A 17,542-nucleotide genomic window follows, 5' to 3' on the forward strand; every position below is an offset into this window, starting at 1 on the left:
TGATTTACATTATAAATATTCCTTCCTCGTTGAGTGAATAGCCTGATTAAGATTTTTATTTTTATCCCTAAAAATATTTGACCCATAAAATAGGGAAGTGGGTTTATAGAATGAACAGAATAATGCATACTTTAAATCATATCTTTCAAAAGCCGTTAAAACAACACTTTTTCTATTTTTTAAAAAAATGAATAAATATTGCACTTGTAATTTTCAATTATTAACGTAAGAAGAATACATTTGTCATTACAACATAAAGAAACACTGTCAGTCAGGGCTGTAGCATGTTAACTGGAAGAAACAAGTTTGTTGATACAAAATAGTGTTAATTCTCTAACAACTCCTATGTATATATTTGAGTATTGCTGCTGTATGTTAATGTACAATTATAATAATTATAGGATTGTTTAGCAATAACGCTTAACCATTTTCTATATTTGTCTATTAAAAAAGAAGGGAAAAACACCAAACTAATATTTATATATTAAATATGCTATCTAGTGATTACATAGATTGTCACTATATATTTGTGTGTGAATAGCTATGTAATATATGCACATTCGTCTCCTAAACCTATTTCCAGGTATGTTGTATGCAGTTGGTGGCTATGATGGTGCATCGCGTCAGTGCCTTAGCACAGTGGAATGCTATAACTATAATTCAAATGAGTGGACCTATGTTGCAGAGATGAGTATTCGACGTAGTGGAGCTGGTGAGCAATGAAAATTTAAATAACGTTTGTGATATAAAATCTCTCCCTCCCCCTCTCTCTCGCTCCCTCCCTCTCTCCCTCTTACTTTCTCTCTCTCTTGTCTTTCTCTCTCTTTCTTTGAATCAAGTTAGAACTAACTTTTGGCAAATGCCCGGAGAGTCACTGCAGTTTTTACAACAAGGTTATTTTGGAAGTAAGCCTAGAATTCACAGTGTTCTCGTTTGTAGACTGATGAATTAACTGCTGCAATAAACTGGCTCTTTAGTAAGTTCTCTCATAGAACTTACCAAATTACAATTTAGCAAATTACATAGCACATTTACATATCATATATGAGTTAAATACAGTTTAAGCAGCCAAAGCACTGCAATTTAGATGGCAAAATTTAACTTTTGGTATGCCTGGTTCTGGATAAACCCAGGCTAAATTGGACTATTATAAAGTAATTTTTATTTCAAAATAAGTAACACAATTCATTTTTATCATCTCTAGATATTAGTTGTAGGAGCAAGGTTGTATTGGTCTCTGGTAGCCAGAAAGCAAAGAATCTGGCAGCAACTTTTGAGATTAAGAAATTTAAAGTCTAATGTAACAATTGTATTTGCTTTGGCACTTGTGCCAACCAATCCAAGTCAATTAATTCAAACATGGCATATTCTTTTTTTAAAAAATATATATTTTATTAATACATTTTTTATATCATATAAAAATTCCATATCTATCTGAACAGCGTGTTGGCACAATTAATTTTAAGTAGAAATTCCATATTGATCAACATTAATCATAATAATTAACACAATAAACATATCAGTAATAATCGCAAAATAGTAGTACAATTAGTTTATCTTACAAAGTTTTCAATACAAAAATTCTCATTATCTTTTGGATCTTTTTTGATTCTAATCTCTGATTCTGTTAATTAACCATTGGTAAAACAAGTCCCATGTCAAAAAGTATTCTTTTTCTTCCTTTTCCTTTAATTTAAGTGTTAATCTATCCATCCCAGCACATTCTAATATTTTTTATAACACTTTCATCTGTAAAGATCTCTTCGTTTTTCCATTATTGTACAAAGACAATTCTTACTGCCATTAATACATGTAAAATTAAATATATTTTCCCTTTGTCATACTGTTCTGGTAATGTACCCAACAAGAATAGCTCTGGTTTCAAATCTATATGTTGTTTTAAAAAATTTTCTAGTCAAGTATGTATTTTAGTCCAATATTTTTTCAGCTTTGAGCATCTCCACCACATATGATAGTATGAACCTGGTATCTGAATGCACTTCCAACATTTAGCTGATCAATTTAATACAACTTTGCTCATCTCGCTGGTGATAGATGCCACCTATAAAACATTTTAAATAAGTTCTCTTATAGGCCATTGACATTGTTAGCTTACAATTTCTATCCCACAGTTTCTGCCATTTATCCAATTTATTGGGTAGTCAAAGTTTTTAGCCCATCTTATTATTTCTTTCACTTCTTCTTCCAGTTTAATACTCAGTAAATAATTATATATTCTTTTAATTAATTTTTCATCTGTCCCTAGTAGTATTTGATCTAGTTCTGTTGGTTCTTTGTGAAAGTTATACATTCTTGTGTCTTTCTCATATCTTGATTGTATTTGCATATATGGCCACCATGCTAAATCAGTCCCTTGATTCATATGGCATATTCTGTACATACTTAGACCTAGAGTATTGTTATGATAAAATCATTTCCTCTCATCAGTTAAGACTACAACTCCTATTACTGAAGGGCTCAAAGTTGAGGGAAGCTGTCAAACAAGCAAAAGCCCGAATGTCTAATGCCAGCAAAGAAAAAAGAGAATTTCAAATCACCTACAAAAATGTGCCCTGATGTGTTTCTTTTTAAGATTGCAAACTGCATTAACTTGTTTGAGACATCTGATGCAGGAATGCATTTTCTTCCTTACTTTCAGGTTTATTTATTTATTTATTTATTATTATTTATTATTTATTATTTAGATTTTTATACCGCCCTTCTCCCGAAGGACTCAGGGCGGTGTACAGCCAGAATAAAACAGTACAATATACAAATTAAGACAAAAGTTAAAATAACATATTCAATAAATGGCCGAAAACTTAAAACCGTCAAATTTGACTCATAAAATTCATAAAAATACCCCAATTAAAATTATTAAAATTCAAAAAGTTTAAAAATTAAGCCAGTCCTGCTTGGATAAACAAGTGCGTTTTCAATTCACGGCGAAAGGTCAGGTAATTGACGCAAACCAGGGGGAAGTTCGTTTCAGAGGGTAGGTGCTCCAACAGAGAAGGCCCTTCCCCTGGGGGCTGCCAGCCGACATTGCTTGGCGGATGGCACCCTGAGAAGACCCTCTCTGTGTGAGCGTACGGGTCGGTGGGAGGCATAAGGTAACAGCAGGCGGTCCCGTAAGTACCCGGGCCCTAAGCCATGGAGCGCTTTAAAGGTGGTAACCAACACCTTGAAGCGCACCCGAAAGACCACAGGTAGCCAGTGCAGACTGCACAGGAGCGGTGTTACACGGGAGCAATGTGTGGCTCCCTCAATCACCCGCGCAGCTGCATTCTGAACTAACTGAAGCCTCCGAGTGCACTTCAGGGGTAGCCCCATGTAGAGAGCATTGCAATAATCCAGACGAGAAGTGACAAGAGCGTGAGTGACCGTGCATAAGGCATCCCGGTCAAGGAAGGGGCGCAACTGGCGAACCAGGCGGACCTGGTAAAAAGCTCTCCTGGAGACGGCCGCCAAATGGTCTTCAAACGACAGCCGTCCATCCAGGAGAACGCCCAAGTTGCGCACCCTTTCTGTTGGGGCCAATGACTCGCCCCCAACAGTCAGCTGCAATTGCAGCTGACTGTACCGGGGTGCTGGCATCCACAGCCACTCCGTCTTGGAGGGATTGAGCTTGAGTCTGTTTCTCCCCATCCAGACCTGTACGGCTTCCAGGCACCGGGACAGCACTTCGACAGCTTCGTTGGGGTGGCCCGGGGTGGAAAAGTACAGCTGCGTATCGTCAGCGTACAGCTGGTAACTCACCCCAAAGCCACTGATGACCTCGCCCAACGGCTTCATATAGATGTTGAACAGGAGAGGCGAGAGAATCGACCCCTGAGGCACCACAAGTAAGGCACCTCGCAGTCGATCTCTGCCCTCCTGTCAAAACCGTCTGCGACCGGTCAGAGAGATAGGAGGAGAACCACCGATAAACGGTGCCTCCCACTCCCAAACTCTCCAACCGGTGCAGCAGGATACCATGGTCGATGGTATCAAAAGCCGCTGAGAGATCTAACAGGACCAGGGCAGAGGAACAACCCCTATCCCTGGCCTTCCAGGTTGTCAGCTCCATGTCTAGCAATGATTTTTTTAAACACAAAAATGTCTTTTTCCCCTCTTTAGCCAATTGATCAGACATATACTGTTTCTTTGGGGAAGGCTATGGCACTACTAAAGGATGTGGTGGCTCAGTGGCTAAGACACTGATCTTGTCAATCAGAAGGTTGGCAGTTCAGCGGTTCGAATCCCTAGGACTGCCTAATGGGGTGAGCTCCCATTACTTATCCTAGCTTCTGCCAACCTAGCAGTTCGAAAGCACATAAGAATGCAAGTAGAAAAATAGGGACCACCTTTGGTGGGAAGGTAATAGTGCTCCGTGCGCCTTCAGCATTGAGTCATGCCGGCCACATGACCACAGAGACATCTTTGGAGAGTACTGGCTCTTTGGCTTAGAAACGGAAATGAGTACCGCCCCAAAGCTGGAAAACGACAAGCACATATGTGCGGGGGAACCTTTACCTTTACTTTATGGCACTGCTGCCAATCTGGAATTACAGGTCATTCTGTCAGATGGCCGTTTTAAATTTTCTGTTCTGGGCAGCTAATTTTCTGTTAGCTGCCCAGAGTCATGTATTTGGGATAAATATAAATTTAATAAATATATGCACACTATTCAACTTTTCTTTCTGATGACTGATTTCTTTCTTCACTTTTCTCCCCATCTGAAGATCTAGATAATACGTGAGGGACAGCCGTTCTTCCCTGCTGATTGTTATAATACCACAAAGGATCATCGAAGAAAGAAACCTCTAAGATTTGCTTTTTCAGGCTTAGCAAGTGAGCCCACTCTGATCCTCTAGAAAACTGTGCACAATCCTTACATCTAACTTTCTAGATCAAACACCTCTGTAATGCTTCAAACTACAGAAATCCCTGCTCAGGGACTCTTCCGTGTTTATCCCCTTTGACATTTTTAAACATCCTTCTGTCTCCAACCAAAATTTTAGAGACTCCATAGAAGTCTGCTTTAGTCATCAGTGTTACGTTGCTTTAACTATAAATGTTGAAGACTTCCCCCTTTTTCTTCAGAATGTGGTTTGTGGCTCTAACATCAGTTTAAGGATAAAGGTCATAGCCCCTGCATTCCAAAGGCTAAAATGTGCACTGCATTTTTCTATTTAAAGGGTTTGTTTCATCCCAATTTAAATCCTACATCCATCCATCCATCTAGCACCTCCATTCATCTATGAAGTTAGCTGTAGCTCATGAAAACTTAAGCCTTTTCATAACATTTCTTAGACTGAGAAGGCACCACCAGACTCCTGATCCACTATAATATATAATATTATTAAATCTATTTAATATATTTCACATTAAAAAAAATCACAATGTAACATCAATTTTTGGATTTTATACTTAAGATCTCGGAGGAGGGCTTACAAATGATGAGCTCGTATTTAAAAATATTTGTGTCATGTGATCTCTGACTTTTTAACAATTAAAATCTTGTTGATGCAATTCTCTCCACTATTCATTTACTTCTTAAAAAAAATTGATGGCATTTGAGAAGACAATAGACCCTTTTCTCTGATTTCTGAATCTTTTTTTATTTTCTCTTTGCAGGTGTTGGGGTTTTAAATAACTTACTCTATGCAGTTGGAGGACATGATGGCCCTTTAGTTAGAAAAAGTGCTGAAGTTTATGATCCCACCATCAATGTATGGAAACAAGTTGCAGATATGAACATGTGTAGGAGAAATGCAGGTAAATTATTTGAAGTCATAAAGAACTTTTTAATAGTCAGTTTGAAAAAGGACTAGTTTTCATGCAATTTTTAAAAGTCATCAGTACAATCATAAATAAGACAAGGGAATATGTTAAGAGTAAAAAGGTAAAGGTTCCCCTCGCACATACGTGCTAGTCGTTGCCGACTCTAGGGGGCGGTGCTCATCCCCGTTTCAAAGCCGAAGAGCCAGTGCTGTCCGAAGAGGTCTCCGTGGTCATGTGGCTGGCATGACTCAACGCCAAAGGCGCATGGAACGCTGTTACCTTCCCACCAAAGGTGGTCCCTATTTTTTCTACTTGCATTTTTACATGCTTTCGAAACTGCTAAGTTGGCAGAAGCTGGGACAAATAACAGGAGCTCACCCCGTTACACGGCAGCACTAGGGATTCGAACCACTGAGCTGCCGACCTTTTGATTGACAATCTCAACGTCCTAGCCCCTGAGCTACCGCGTCCCTATGTTAAGAGTAGCCTGTTATATATAGGGTGTTGCCAAAGGCATAAAAGTATAGGTTCATTTTCTTAATGGATACACTCAGACAATATTATAGCAGTTCCCAGCAATTTTAAAACTAGAATGCTTTCTACTGTTTCAATATTAGCACATAAGCAGAAGACAGAAAAAAACAAAACAGAATTATGATATAGTTCTAGCAAGACTGAATTGGTCATATTTAAATTGCTCATATTTTCTGTTTTGTTTTTATTTTGTCTTAATTGTTAGCTACTCAGAGTCATGTATGTGAGATGTGACACTATATAAATTTAATAAACATATGCACACTGTTCAAGTAAACAATGCATATTTGTTTGCTTAAGCATTTTCCATTAAAATTACTCCCAGAGATGCTTACAAACATGAAGTCAAACCACTTCTTCAATGTATTCATGGGATGTTTTTAATTTAATTTTCTTTACAAAAAATACACAAAAAGCAATGAACAAAGCAGATTGAAAAACTGTAACGTACACTTGCCCAGTAGATAACCTAATGAATTGTTAAATTATATTACCGAAATAGCAATAACAATAGCACTTAGACTTATATACCACTTTATACCTTTCTCTAAGTGATTTACAGAGTCATCCTATTGCCCCCAACTATCTGGGTTCTCATTTTACTGACCTCCGAAGGATGGAAGGCTGAGTCAACTTTGAGCCAGTGAGAATCGAACTGACAAACTGCTGGCAATTGGCAATCGGCAGTCAACAGAAGTAGCCTGCAGTACTGCATTCTAACCACTGTGCCACCATGGCAAAAAATAAAATAAAAAACTAAACTAAAAATCATGGTTAAATTAATAACAGTTCTCTAAATATATCACGTCATGTTTAATAATAATCTTTAAAATTACTATTCTATTCTTGCTGAACAGAAACGTAACTGTTGTTGGTGGGGGGTGCTTATTAGAAAAAAAGGCCTTCTTAAAAATTGATGCTACACAGCGGTGAAATCCGGCTGGATTTATCCGGCTTGCGCGAACCAGTAGTGCTGGTGGCGGGAGGCTTGGCCCACCCACCGGGATGTCATTAAGTCCCATTTCTGACCCTCTGCGCAGGCACAGAAGGCTCTACATGCGCAGTAGAGACGTGCACACACGCATTCCTGAACCGGTAGCAAAAGTAAGTGCATTTCACCACTGATGCTGCACAATTTTTGAACTCTAATGTTTAAAGTAATAGTATTTTTATAGTTTAGTATAATTATCTAGTCACAATTTCCAACTTTGGAATACAGTTCAAAATAATATTCACATATTTAACACATTGTAATATTTATTAAAATATTATAAAATAATGAACAGTTGACAAAACCAAATGATGTGGGGGCGGATCTTATTTCTGACAGAGAAAATCTACAATTTATTTTTTTTTCTGATCATTCTTTGAGGCCTCTGACAATATCTTGTGGAATAATTTCATGGACCAAAGAAATAAACCTAATACCTTTTACTTCCCTCTGTTGATGTTTCATGATTGGATATCTCAGCTTTATCTCATATGTCATAAATGTCAAATATTTTAACGTTAAACATATTTTAAAACTTACAGATACAAAGTTTATTTGAGTTCAAAAAGAGGTTAATTAAAAAATGGTAGCATTTCAGACACTTTTCAGGCAGCTGGCTGGTCCTGTTGAGTTGGAGTTTAGTAAAGGTGGTTGAGTTTATTGCCACTATTATATTGTATTAGGCAAAGAAAATTCCATCTGAAATTGTTTAAATTCCTTAATATAATTGGTTTAAAGTAATTATTCCAGACTCAGCCCATTCTTTCCAATATAATGTTTTATTACCTATTTCTAAAGTAGGATTCTTCCATAAAGCATTCAAGAAACCCAGCATTGAAATCTGTGTCACAGTAAGGCACAAATATATCTAGCTCAGGGGTGAAATGTAAAATTTGTTACTACTGGTTCTGTGGGTGCGGCTTCGTGGGGTGTGTGTGTAATGGGACTGGGTGGGCATGGCCTTTTTTTTTTTTTTACTTTTAAAAGCATTTTTTTCTACAACCTCTTCGGCCAAAAAAAAAATACTTTTAAAAGCCTCTGATGATCAGGCAACTCAGCTGGGATCGCCAGAAGAGCCTTTTAAAAGTATCTTTTTACAACCTCTTTGGCTGAAGAGGTTGTAGAAAAAATGCTTTTAAAGGGTTCTGATGCTTTTAATGCTTTTAAAAGTAAAAAAAAAACCCACCTCTGATGATCGCGTGGCTCAGCTGGGCATGGGGGGTGGCAGGGATTTTTGCTACCAGTTCTCCGAGCCACGCATTGCCATCGCTATTGGATCAGGCGATCCGGTCTGAACCGGGAGCATTTCACCCCTGATTTAGCTGCTCTCAAATTAGGAAATGAAGTACACTTTTTGCTATATGTTGACCCAAGATCCTAACAGAAAAAAACATTCCAATGAAGTCTATAACTTCAATTCTGATTTTGCATAAATATAGATGATATTATAAACTTCCTATTTATTTGTTTGTTTGTTTGTTTGTCAGTCAAATTCCATGCTGTCCATCTCGCCAAAAGCGACTGTAGGCAGCTTACAGACATTGAATAAAATGCACTACAAAATATTGAAATTGTAAATAAGGATCTGAAATTTAAAATTCAATTAAAATCAAACCAAAATAATCTTTCATTGCAAGATGATCTCAGTTTCGCTAATGAAATTCTTTGTCATATAAATGTCTTGAATAATTTATCAATCTGAATAAACTATCTACTTGAAATTAATACGAGAATGCTGTTCAATATCAATCAATTGGTGGCAGGGGATATTAACCATTTTAGCAATGTTAATCTTACTCCATCAACCTAATGGAATTTTAACCCCTCTATAATTTGAGCCTAGTCATTTAGATTAGTGCTTGTGAGAAGTTTGAATTAATTTGTTCAATGATCAGTTTGTTTGTGTGGCTCTTGGCTGCCTGTTCTTTTACTGTTTTTGATTGATCTTAAAACTATCTATTTTTTTTTTGTCACAACAGTATACACAAACATAATATATAAGCAAAAGTATGCAACAACTATATTAATTTGATATACTAAAAGGGAACAATAGGACAGGAACGGTAGGCACTTTTGTGACCTTATGCACGCCCCTTATAGTCCTCTTAGGAATGGGGTGAGGTCAATAGTAGACAGTTTTTGGTTGAAGTTTTTGGGATTTTGAGAAGAGACCACAGAGTCAGGTAGTATGTTCCAAGCGTTAACAACTCTGTTACAGAAGTCATATTTTCTGCAATCAAGATTGAAGCGGTTAACATTAAGTTTGAATCTATTGTTTGCTCTTGTATTATTGCGATTGAAGCTGAAGTAGTCTTTAACAGGAAAGACATTGCAATAGATGATTCTGTGTGTTAAACACAGGTCTTGTCGAAGTCGGCGGAGTTCTAAGTTTTCTAATCCCAGGATTTTATTACTTCAGTCTCTAAGGCTGGGTACTTCTTATACCTGTTGTCATAATTTGGTCTTTGTATTTATTTTTAGACTCGTGTTTATACTTGCTCCTTGATTTTTATTACTAAAGCTTCCAGAACCTTTGTATTTTTGGCTATCAAAGAAGTGTCATCAGCACACAAGAGATTATTATTTGGCAAGGACAATTGATGTTCCTTTCTTCTTTTTTTATTTACTTCTGTGTTTGTTTTCTTTGCCATCATTGCTATTTTGGGCTGTTTTTGTGCTGTAAACTGTATACCACCCTGAGGTGCTGGGAATGAGGCAGAATATAAATTTAATAAATTTATATTGTTGTTGCAGCTGTTTGTTCCTCCAATTTTTCTTCCAAAACTAAACTATGGTAGCAAATATTGCCTCTGGATAGTGAGCAACCAAGTGATAATGTTTTATGTCTTTTTCATATTAGGGGTTTCTGCTGTGAATGGACTTTTATATGTAATTGGAGGAGATGATGGCTCCTGTAACTTGGCCACAGTGGAATATTATAACCCAACAACAGATAAATGGACAGTTGTATCATCATGTATGAGTACAGGAAGAAGTTATGCAGGTATTGAAAAATAAATTTGGAAAATATTGTTCCTTTCTAGAAGAAAAATTGGTATATTTTCCAGCTTAGGAATTGCTTTATCGTCATCATCATAATCATCACTACTATTTTGAGTATCGGGAATGGAAGGAAGCATGGCAATGACTTTAGCAGACTAGGCAGGACCTTTTACTTTTTAAATGGAAGTCATACCAATTGTAGCATATGGTGCAAAATAAGTTAATAATTGTGGAATCATTGATCTTTTGGTCAGGCAAGGAGAGAAGTAAATGACAAAATGCATATTGTGATATCACAATGCATATTTTATCATTTCGACACCACCAGATTTTGTTGAGAAGTCTGTGGATTTGGAGAGTTTATACTTTTTCAGGTTCAGTATCTTGTCTTCAGTATAAGGTGTTACTCAACACAAGTATTACATGCATATGAAGCATTTGTGAACAAACCTTCTCCAATATTATTTAGGAATGTTCCAATACAAAGAATTGATCTCTTGCATCTCTCTTTCTAGGTGTGACTGTTATTGACAAACCATTGTGAATTGGTGCAGATATTTTCCCTCTTGATTATGCACTTAAAAAGCAAGCTTTAACAAGTAGTGTTGAAGTGATTAAGCATCCAAGCACTTCTCAACTTGTAGCTGTGCACTGAGACATGTTGGAAACTGCAATTAAGGTTTAAAATGAAGATTATTCCAGGTTGAAGCAAAGTGTAGCATTATTCCACAGTAGGCTGCATCTACTGAAGATGTACAAAACTGTATGGATCTTATTTGCTGGATTTCTAGACAAAACTCATTTTCTTAAGAGCCAATCATGTCTCCCATATGGTTGACTATAATTTTTTTTTCTAGTAGAACATAATGTGTTCTGTTGAAAGTTAAAAAAATAAAGATTTGGGCAGGTGGGGTTAAATGTCCATGAATAGTAGGTTTTATGTCTAGGTTTTTTTCTCACTCATCTTTGGTTACAAATGTTTGCATATTTATAAATTTTCTTTATATTTGTTAGGGACTTAGTGTTATTATTTATAACTGGCATGGTATTCCAAAATGTGCCAGTACTACATTGTAAAACAGAGGTGTATATTTTGATATTTACTAATGCCATGAAACTGATACCATACAAAACTCAATTAAAAATGTTTTAACTTATATTGGTGATTCGTATTCAACAAGATCCCTTTGTTATGTTTTGATGTATTTATCTTAATTGTAATTGGGCATGATAATAATTATGGAATAAAATGAATGTAGGGGGTTATTTTACTTGCATGGCATTTAAAACTCTTCCTGTGTAACTATTTAAAAAGTTTGTGTAACTATTTAAAACTGTTAGCTACTATTAATTACTGTATTATATGTGAACATATTTGTACAAGAAATATATTAAACTTCTGGATGTATTAAATTTGACCCAAAGTATTGTCATTTTGATCTGTTTTCTTTAATAAAAATTTACATACTTGTTTTTCTCAAGTTTGGGGTTGCTTTTTATCTGGTTGCTCTTTCATTGGAAGATAGCTTCGGTCTCATCCGCTCATGAAACAATACCAAAAACCAAGATACCAATATTATGGAACTAGTTAATGTAATATGTTGATTTTATTTCTAATGCATGATTTGGTACTATGTTATTTGAAGTGTAGGGACATAATAATAGTAGAATAGGTAGAATTACTGAGACATAATAATTTGCTGTTTTTGCTTCACTAACAATTGGAATTGCCTCAGCCATCTGCTCCTACCAGTGATCTAACTTCTGTTATCTTGTTATCTTGTTTTTCTGTACAACAAGGAGCCTGGTGGATATCTCAAGAAGGGGGGGTCCTGAGCACCCAGCCCCTATGTTGCTAAGGACTCAATCCCCCTGTTCCTTGCTGCACTGCCAAAGGAAGGCATGGGCCGGGGGGCAGAATTGGGTATTAAGCTAATGCCTCTGAAGGTATAAAAGGACACCATACCTTCTCCAAGGTGTGGCTATTCCTTACATGCATTATACCTGTATGTTCTGGATATAGTTTCACCAAATATTTTGTTTTGGCTGCTGCTTTTTGCCAGCCTCGTCTCAAGTCTCATTCTCTTTGGCATCTCAGTGGCTTGGGAAACTTCTAAGACCTTACATTTTCTGGCGCCCAACAATGTGGGGCTCAAGGGCGTGGTTCCTTCGAGGTAGCTGCCTTCAGCTGCTCACAAGCTGAACTTCTCTGTAGCTTAGTGGCCTTCACTACAGCGAATGGAAGAAACCAGCCGGGACCAGAGGCGAAATCAAGAGCACTCCTGGAAAAATTTATTTAGTGACTTTGATCTGGTCATTTGCTTGCAGGCTCCGATTCTGCCTACCCTGAACGCCTAACCAAAGAGGCTTGCACAGAGAGTTGTGGAACTGAGCTCTTCTAGGTGAGTAGAAATTTTTTTGGGGGGAGGGGGGGATTTGTAGTGTTGCTTTGTGTATGTGAGTGACTGAGATGTGGGAAATACCTCTGTTGTGTCCTACTCCTCCTCTGATGGCCGGGTCTGGGAAGTCTGTATCAAGCGTGGCCATGAAGCCTCTGCAGCTTTGCCAAATCCTGTCAGAGTTCTCAGGGCAGGCAGGAATCCAAGGCAACCAGATCACAACCAGATGAGACTTTGCCTGACTCAAGGAATGCCAAAAAGCAGATCCTTTATATAGGCCATGGGGTGTGGCTCCATGACTCAGCACTTATCCAGGCCTGCCCCTCCCTTCCTTTTGCTGATGTCGCCTCTCCATTCTCCGGAAGCGGGGATCTGTCCACTTTTCGTCTTCCTGCTCAGCTGCCGGCAATTCTAGCTCGTGGCTGGCTTCATGCTCACATGCTATAGGAGGGAGGTTTGTTTGCTCAGTCTGTCTGGGCATGGTGCCAGGGCTGGGGGCTGGGGGCATGCCAGGCCATTCTTCTTCACTATCAGTCTCTGGCTGAGATAGCAGGAGATGGGAGGGGCCCGGCTGCGGAGAGGACGGGCGAGGCACAACAACCTCCTAGATCTGTGATGGCGAACCTATGGCACAAATTCCACAGGTGGCACGCGGAACCATATTGTCAGGTATGCGAGGTGTTGCCCTAGCTCAGCTCCAGCGCACATGTGCGCTCTGGCCAGCTAATTTTCAGCATGCTCTGCTCACACCTCCCCTCCCAGGAGTCTCCACGCGGCCTGTTTTGGGTGCCAGGTAAGTACAGGGCTCATGTGGAGGCTCTGGGAGGGCACTTTTGTCCTCTGGAAGACCTCCGGGGTGGTGGGGAAAGCCGTTTTCACCCTCCCCAGCCTCCCAGAAAGCTGCCGGAACCTGGGGAGGGCGAAAAACGGGCCTACCGGGACTACTGGAAGTTGGGAAACAGGCTGTAGCCTGTTTGGAACAAATAACCTAATAAAAAGAATAGGGGCGTGTTCTCCATTCGGCTGCATGTTAGCCCACTGGAACACATTAAAAATGTTGTGGAAAAAACAAAAAGTATAAAAAAAATTTTTTTAAATGTTGGGGTAAGTAGTAACGGTTGTAAAGTAAAAGTTGCTTTAAAAATGTCTTTTAAAAAGATAAATAAATGAATATTTGAAGGGACAAAACTTCCACAGGTCTGCAAACGTTGTTTAATAGTGTGTATGTGTGTGTCTGTGTGTAATCATTTTCAAACCTGCAGGGAGAATGAGACCCTCTAATAAAAATGGAGCTCCTTGGCTTGTGAAAAAGCTCCCTGACATAATTATAAGCATGAAATGAAATTTTTGTATATGAAATTGGTTTACACAAAAAGTCTGATTGCAGTACAAATGTTAGTATGTGTGTGAGATGCCCCGAGGCTCATAAAGAGTGATAAGGCGAAGTGATCCTGGGACCTGTGAATGCCTGTGTGTTGACACACACGCACCCCTCACAGAGATTCCCTTTCATATAAAGAAATAGTAAGTTACAAGGTTTTGTTGTTGTTGTAGTAGTGAAGTAAGTAAAAAAGGCAATGGGCAGTGTTTGCAAAAGAAAGAGATGGGAGGGATCCCATGGAGGATGTAGGAGAGAAATTTGTGGAGAAAGGAGGTGAGAATTCTATGTAATTGAAACATTTTCCCTCCCTGTATCCCCACTTCCCCTTTTACACAAGGATTTTTTTGCCTTGGAAGAGAAAGGGAAGTAGGCAGGGGGGACTTCGGTTTTTCTGCTCATTTTAATCATTCCCCCTCAATCTCTGCCAAGCTTGTCTGAGAAAGTGGGGGGCAAATGGGTGATCTGTTCTTACAGCCTTGCCTTTCATTGTTTTGGTGACTTTCATCTGCATATAAAAGGAGGAATAAGCATATATATATATATAAGAAGGAGAAAAAGAAACAAACAATAGGACAGGAAGGGTAGACACGTTTGTGTTCTTATGCACGCCCCTTATGGTCCTCTTAGGAATGGGGTGAGGTCAATAGTAGAAAGTTTTTGGTTAAAGGTTTTGGGATTATGAGAAGAGACCACAGAGTCAGGTAAAGTGTTCCAAACACTGATTACAGAAGTCATATTTTCTGCAATCTAGATTAAAGCGGTTAACATTAAGTTTAAATCTATTGGTTGCTCTTGTATTATTGCAATTAAAGCTGAAGTAGTCTTTAACAGGAAGGACATTACAATAGATGATTCTATGAGTTAAACTTAGATCTTGTCGAAGGCGACGGAGTTCCAAGTTTTCTAAGCCTAGGATTTCAAGTATGGTGGGATAAGGTATTTTGTTGTTTTCAGAGGAGTGAAGAACTCTTCTTGTAAAATATTTCTGGACACGCTCAATTGTATTGATGTCAGAAATGTGGTGAGGGTTCCAGACAGGCGAGCTGTATTCTAGAATTGGTCTAGCAAATGTTTTATATGCTCTGGTTAGTAGTGTAGTGTTTTTGGAAAAGAAGCTACGCAAGATTAGGTTTACAACTCTTAGAGCCTTTTTTGCGATGTAGTTGCAGTGGGTTTTGGCACTTAGATCATTTGATATGAAAACTCCAAGGTCTTTAACAGGGCTATGCAGATATATTTTCTTTTCTGCTCTGAATACAATTTTGATTTATTTTTTTCTGGAAATTTTTGAGGTTTCAAATGCTTAATTAAACCTATATAAAAGAAATGATTTTGAAATATTTTGTTTACATTTGTAAATGTTTTTAACCTAATGAAAATTTGCTTCCATCTGAAGAATCTGATTTTATTTTACTAAAAGCAGAGAATTTACACTAATGTTTGACCAAAATGAATTTCATAGCATTGACTCAAAAGACCTCATTTAGATTGTTTGTTTTATTTTTGAAGCTGTTCTTCTTACCTCCCTCTTTTATGTCTTTATGACTGTGTGCATTTTGAATGCTTCTGAGTCAAGGTGCTCTGGTGGGTTGCTCCTGGTTTGCACTGGTTCGGGAGAACTGGTAGTAAAAATTTGTTGTCGGTTGCAGAACCAGTAGTAATGGCTGGCTGGCCACGCCCCCCAAACCGGTCCCCTGGTCACTGCTTGCTTGCTCTGGGTGCCATGTTCGTCGCCGCCATGTTCTTCATGCACGTGCATCCCACTGCCTCGCAAGTCCAATGAGATGCACATGCGTGAAGAACATGGCGGCGACGGCAGCAGCTTTTTCCATGGCTCCAAAGCTTGCGAGGCTAGGCAGCCCCCTCACCGCCTGCCAGCAGCTCCCGAATCTGCCGTTTCAACCACGGTGGGGACTGGGGGGGGGGTTCAGCTTGCTGGGCCGCCAGCTTCACCCTCCACGTCGCCATTGCCCTCTCCTGCCGAGGCCGCCACTACCGTCTCCTGCCCCACTGCCACCTTTCTATGGAAGTTCTAGAGGGTAAGGCTGACAGTGGGAGAGGGAGACCTGCTGTGCTCGGCCGAAGAGCCGTCTCTGGGGGCACATGGTGAGTCTCACTTGCCTTTTGGGCCTGGCACACTTTGTCTCAGGGGACGCCACATGGTACAAAGCTTACTGGGCTGGCCAGTTCCCTCCCCGCCAGCTATCAGCTCCCAAAGTCACCCCACCACCTTTGCAGCTGCAATGGGGATGGGGGGCAGCCCAGTAAGCTTCACAACAGCTGCATGGCTAGAAAGTTTGCGGGGCTGCTGCCCCCTTCCCCTTTGGGCTAGCATTTCCTGAAGCCACTGGGGTTGCAGCTGTGCCCCCTCCCCACTGTTTGGAGCTCACCCGCCTGGAGCAAAAGCTCACCTTTCTCCCACCACCGCTGCCAGGCCACCCCACTGCTTGGAGCTCCGGGTGGCGGTGGCGAGCTCCAAGCAGTGGGGGGCTGGCCTGGTAAGCTTCGCAGCAGCATGGCCACACTGGGCTAGTGTCTCCCAAAGCCACTGGGGTTGCAGCCGCACCCCCCTCCCTGCCTTTTGGAGTTTGCCCGCTCCCCCTTGCCCGCCGCTTGGAGTTCGGCCGGGACATCCGCCTACCCCCCTCCAGTCCAGAGCACAAGCCCTGCTCGCTTTCTTCCTTCTGCTGCAGCAGAGCAGCAGTCTTGGCTCCAGCTCGGTCTCCCCTTTTGCATCAGCACCGGTCAGCTGTTGAGAGCCCAGCCTGCAGGTCCGGAGGAGATGGCGGTCGTCGGGCATGTCCCTGTTCCCCCCGCCCCCAAAGTGATGGCAAGCATTTAATACTACTTGTAATATTTATAACATAAAATCCTAACCATAACAATAAGATTATTCAAAGCCAAAGTATTAAAACTTTTGTTGAAAGGCACATAATATACTGCAATAGGGAATGAGAGTGGAGGGGAGGGAGGGAGGGAGGGAGGGAGGGAGGAAGGAAGGAAGGAAGGAAGGAGGAAGGAGCTTAGAGTGAGATGGAAGAATGGATGGAAGGAAGGATATGGTAATGAGAGGGGAGCGAGGGAGGGAGGGAGGGAGGAAGGAAGGAAGGAAGGAAGGAGGAAGGAGCTTAGAGTGAGATGGAAGAATGGATGGAAGGAAGGATATGGTAATGAGAGGGGAGCGAGGGAGGGAGGGAGGGAGGAAGGGAGGAAGGAAGGAAGGAAGAATTGCGTGTGGCCCCAAATAACTTTTAGAAAGGAAGGGAGGGAGGGAGAAAGGAAATATTATAATACATTATTACTAGTATGTTTATTAAGAAGCTACATTCAAATATTAAGAACTGAACACCTTTCTTTCTTTCTTTCTTTCTTTCTTTCTTTCTTTCTTTCTTTCTTTCTTTCTTTCTTTCCTTCCTTCCTTCCTTCCTCCCTCCCTCCCTCCCTCCCTTTCTCTACTATATTGTTTTG

The 17,542-nt window shown here is 39.9% G+C and overlaps 1 protein-coding gene across 4 annotated transcripts in view; it reads left to right on the top strand.

Moving 5' to 3' along the window:
* KLHL2 (kelch like family member 2) overlaps nt 1-11,942 on the top strand; it is a 54,092-nt gene extending 42,150 nt beyond the window's left edge. For 2 of the 4 annotated variants that reach the window (XM_058193298.1, XM_058193300.1), the window contains 4 exons: nt 584-712; nt 5,620-5,760; nt 10,152-10,295; nt 10,810-11,942. In XM_058193298.1, coding sequence (XP_058049281.1) covers nt 584-712; nt 5,620-5,760; nt 10,152-10,295; nt 10,810-10,838 — 443 coding nt within the window. In that variant the 3' untranslated portion in view covers nt 10,839-11,942. Of the gene's footprint in view, nt 1-583; nt 713-4,724; nt 4,834-5,619; nt 5,761-6,852; nt 7,405-10,151; nt 10,296-10,809 lie in introns of those variants that run through there. The other 2 variants (XR_009156331.1, XR_009156332.1) reach the window with 2 other exon arrangements.
* The last annotated feature ends 5,600 nt before the right edge of the window (nt 11,943-17,542 follow it).

This window comes from Ahaetulla prasina, chromosome 8 (assembly GCF_028640845.1).
Source record: "Ahaetulla prasina isolate Xishuangbanna chromosome 8, ASM2864084v1, whole genome shotgun sequence".
Classification (NCBI taxonomy): Eukaryota; Metazoa; Chordata; class Lepidosauria; order Squamata; family Colubridae; genus Ahaetulla; species Ahaetulla prasina.